This window comes from Dermacentor silvarum, chromosome 4 (genome assembly GCF_013339745.2).
Source record: "Dermacentor silvarum isolate Dsil-2018 chromosome 4, BIME_Dsil_1.4, whole genome shotgun sequence".
NCBI lineage: Eukaryota > Metazoa > Arthropoda > Arachnida > Ixodida > Ixodidae > Dermacentor > Dermacentor silvarum.
The window spans coordinates 109895171-109899726 of record NC_051157.2 but is presented as its reverse complement, the minus strand read 5'-3'; the positions used below and the strand labels follow the sequence as shown (position 1 = coordinate 109899726).

General features: G+C 50.6%; 1 protein-coding gene across 1 annotated transcript; it reads left to right on the top strand.

The window, feature by feature from the left end:
• Positions 1-2394: 2394 nt before the first annotated feature.
• On the top strand, positions 2395-3635 carry LOC119448828 (uncharacterized). The gene has a single exon (XM_037712041.2). The coding sequence runs from the start codon at positions 2424-2426 to the stop codon at positions 3633-3635; it is 1212 nt and encodes a 403-aa protein (XP_037567969.1). The 5' UTR covers positions 2395-2423.
• Positions 3636-4556: the final 921 nt, after the last annotated feature.

The window sequence follows — 4556 nt, the reverse complement described above, 5'->3', positions numbered from 1 at the left end:
CAGATGTAAGCCGGCCAGGGCTCCCCCATGGGCGCGCATGCGGGGGATGCATACGGGGGCTAGAGGTAAGAAACTTCGCAGGAAAAGGTGAAAGACCGTGCACACAGAAAAGTGGGACACGCAGGTCTAGATAAGTGTAAACTGGAATTTAGGGGCTGTCGTTGTCTCTGCAAATTTTGTCATGACAATCATCACTAAAGCCAGGTTGAACCTGCTCAAGACAGCATGATGTATAATTGAAAATATTTCTAGAGCTACGCGCGCGCGCTTTTAATTTTCAAAACAGCGCCCAAGATTTATGCCTTGTTGAGGAAAATGGCAATGCTGTCTCGGGCACTGCTGGTGCCTTTGCAGAATATTTCTGTTCCTTATTTAGTGTTAAATATGCTTCGACATCAAGTAACCTCCTTTCTCGGTCTGTTGCGCTATGGACACTATCAGTCAATCAACACCTTGTTTTCAGCTGTATGAAGCACCTCAAACCAGCCCTTTCGTCTGGCACTAATGATGTCCCTCCCGCACTGCTCAAGACGAATGGAAGCATACTTGTCCCTGTTCTCACACGCATCTTCAATAGTTCGCGAAAGTCTAGTACGTTCCCAAGTGCTTGCAAGGTCGCACGGGTTGTGCCCGTACATACATCGGGTGCTACCGGCCCACATATATCCTCTGTCTTGCTTCGAAAGTGTTTGAATTGAGAATAGGTTTATTGGTTTATTGACTGCAAGGACGCTACGAGTTCAAGGAACGGCGACGCAGCATGGGGCACCGTCTCTCCCGTCTGGACGGAGGCGCGCCTTCTTCTTCACAATCGCCTCCACAGAAAAAGAGCCATCCTGGTGGCCTAAGAGGCAGAGTGTCATGGTAGGGCTTGAGACACGCCACGTGGACGAGGTGACGCCTACGCCGGCGCATGTTGTCAGATGGAGAACGTGGATCGATGAGAAAATTCACCGGGGACGCTAGCTCCAAGATACGGTAAGGCCCTTCGTACTTTGGAACGAGTTTCGAGGAAAGGCCAGGAGTTTGGCAAAGAACAGCCAGCCATACAAGACATCCTGGGGCATACGTGGGATTGGGCAATGTGTCGGCGCGGCCTTCCTTCTGGCGCTGTTGTACTTGTGACGTAAAGGTGCGCGCGAGCAAGCGGCACTCTTCGGCCTGTCGGGCAGCTTCGCACACAGGTGGGCACTCAGAAGTGTCAGGATGGTATAGAAGGAGAGTGTCGATGGTATGCAAAGGCTCCCTTTATATAGGAGGAAGGAAGGTGAAAATCCCGTAGTATACTTGTATCGCGGTGTTGTATGCGAGCGTTACAAAAGGAAGTACGCGGTCCCAGTTGCCATGATCAGATGCCATGTACATCGCGAGCATATCACCGAGAGAGCGGTTAAACCATTCTGTGAGCCCGGAAGTTTGCGGATGGTATGCCGTGCTCGTTCAATAAACAATGTGGCATTCCGAAAGCAGAGCTTCGACAACTTCGGAAAGGAAGGCGCGACCTCTATCATTCAGGAGTTCTCGAGGTGCGCCATGTCGAAGGATGAAGCAATGTAGGACAAAAGAGGCTATATCCCGCTCTGTAGCATTCGGTAAAGCATGCAGCAGTTTCCGCGTAACGTATCAAATGGTCCACAGCAACTATGATCCACTGATTTCCATCCGGTGTCATAGGAAGCGGGCGGTAGAGGTCAATGCTGACGCGATCGAAGGGTTTGGCAGGGCACGGGAGCGGCTGCTGAGGCGTCAGACGCACGTAAAGGTGGTAATTTGCGACAATGACAGTCAGGGCAGCACAGAACAAACTTTCGTACAAAAGTGTACATTCCCCGCCAGTAGTAGCGATGGCGAATACGTTCGTAAGTCTTAAATACTCCGGCGTGGCCACATTGCGGATCGTCGTGAAAAGAGGCACAGATTTGGGACCTCAAGCTGCGGGGAATGACTAGTAGCCATCTACGGCCTGCAGGAGCGTAGTTGCGTCGGTGGAGCAGCTGATGGCGAAATGAAGAGCTTGGCGTCGGAGGGATCGGGATACAGGGGTGGTCGATGATCCAAAAAGATAGGCGAAAAGAGAAGCGATCCACGGGTAACGGCGTTGTTAGATGTCAATCGAGTCAAGGTCAAGAGATGACAGGGGGTGTGCGCAAGTGGTTCCGCAGGCCGAGCCTGGAGGTAGAGGTGACCGGGACGCAACACTCCATTTGCTAGTAGGTACAGCGTTTGACCGCTGGCGCCACGCTGCGCCGCTCGCACGTACCGCGTTTCTAGATGGTTCCGTTCACCGAGGGCGCTCGAACGCAATGACATGGTTTGCACGAATGCAACCCTTAGAAGCGTGGCTGTATGGCTGAGGTATGTTTTGATCATGCAGAATGCTGAGGAAGAAGAAGAAGAAGCCGGTTCGAACGGCCACGTCTGCGATGAGCTCTGCTGGAAACAGCGCATCGGCCCTTGGCCGAGGATTCCACCCCCCGTCAACTACTGATTCCGGTAATTATAAGGTCGTTCTTCCTCGTCTACCAACTGGCAATACCGTTCTCAACTCAGTTTTCCTGCATGCTGACCTGGCAGGGCGGCCATATCGGGCCCCAGACTTTCGCGATGCACTCCTTTCAGTTCTGAATGCAGCTGATATCCTCGGTGCTGGACAGTACCAGATGAGCCATTTGTGGCTAGTAACATGCGTTAATAGCATCGCGAAACAGAAACTTGTCGACAAAGGCGAGCTGCTGGTGAAGGGCCTCAAGTGCCTTGTCATAGACCCAGAATGCAAAAATATCAAGATGAAGCTTCTTTGGCTTCCCCCACACCTCGAACAGAGACGGATTGTTGAAGCGCTAGAACCTTATGGAACAGTGCAGTCTATCACGAGAGAAATGTGGCGGTGTGACGGCATGGAGGGCTGGCAAATGACTAATCGCGACGTGGCGTTTACACTGAAGGACGGAGTCTCTGCAAGTAATCTGCCTCACCTATTGAGCATATACGGGCACCAGTGCCTCATCTTGGTTCCTGGCCGACCACCACTTTGCCTACGGTGCAACAGAGTCGGGCATATCCGGCGACAATGTAGGACACCACGCTGCAGCAACTGTCACCGCTACGGTCACATTGCAGATGCATGCATCGGAACCTACGCTGACAAGCTTCGTGGAAACAGACCAGCTGAGGATGAGACCATCACCGATCATCTAATGGATGTGAGCGAGGTTGTGGATGCGACCGGTGAAACACCCGCTGAAGCTCATCGACAGGAAGAGACAAAGCCTTCATCGGCTGACGATAGCCTTAGCCCGAAGCCTGCCGCTGTGGAGGATACTAAGTTGCCTGACGACGAACCAACTATGTCATGGGCAGAATTGCCACCAGTTCAAGACCGCCCGCCATCAGTGGAATCTGGATTGATGTGTGAGGCTACTAAGAAGCGTCCAGCGCCAGCTGACAACCCATCGTCCGTGGGAAAGGAGGCCCGGGTTCCCAAAGTGTCGAAGTTGACAAAACCGCTCCAAGGAACGCCTGCACCCACAGATGTCTCTTGTGTTGAAGTGCAGCAAAAGGTCGCCAGCGCATCCCCTCCTCAAGACGGGAGTGATGCACCCCTAGAGCAGCGTGTGAACGCTGCACCAACATAGGTAATCATGGCGGGCGCTCTTCCCTTCCACTTTGGTACTTTAAATGTCCGTGGCTTACGCAGTAAGCGACGGCAAGTTCAACTCCTTCGTTTGCTACGCAATAGGAAATTAGATATTGCTGCTATCCAAGAAACAAAGATTGAATCCGATGAAAACACAGAAGTAGCTCTAACTCCATTTCTATCTGACTATAATGTTTGTGTAAGCCATGCAATAGGAGTTTCCGCTGGTTGTATGTTATTCGTTAGAAGACATTTACAATGTGATGTGCTGCATTTGTTTACAGATAGGGAAGGGCGCCTAATATGGTGTGATATTGATATCAGTGGTATTAGCTTTAGATTTGTGTGTGTTTATGCCCCGAACAAGCTACGTGAACGAGAGTGTTTCTTTTTATCTCTAGAACATCATTTGTCTACTGATCGTGCATTGGTCCTTTTTGGGGACTTCAATTGTGTATGTAATGTGCAAGATCGTGCGTCATTGAGGCTGAGACGTGATCCAAGTAGTGATGTGTTGCAACGCCTGATGTGTGATTATCAGCTTGTGGACATTGGGGAACATGAAAAAGCAGGGTGTCGCTACACGCATTTCCAAGGTATCTCGCATGCAAGGCTTAATCGAATTTACGTTTCGCTTAGCGCCCTATCACTTATTCATGGTTACACTGTGCACCCTGTGTTCTTCAGTGACCATTGCCTAGTCTCAGCATCTTTTGGTAGCCGTCGATACCAAAGCCGGCGTATGTGCTGGGAGTTGTGGAAATTTAATAACCAACTCCTTTCGCGCGATTGCTTCCTAAACCGTGTTACTGAGCTTATAGCTCATCTGTCATGTCGCAAGGACTTGCCTCTTTTTGCTGTTTGGGAATTAATCAAACAGGAAATTAAAATGATAGCTATCGAAGAATCATCAATATTG

Excerpts from the sequence above, each read along its gene's own strand:
- LOC119448828 (XM_037712041.2), top strand. The coding sequence starts at position 2,424 with ATGAGCTCTGCTGGAAACAGCGCATCGGCCCTTGGCCGAGGATTCCAC.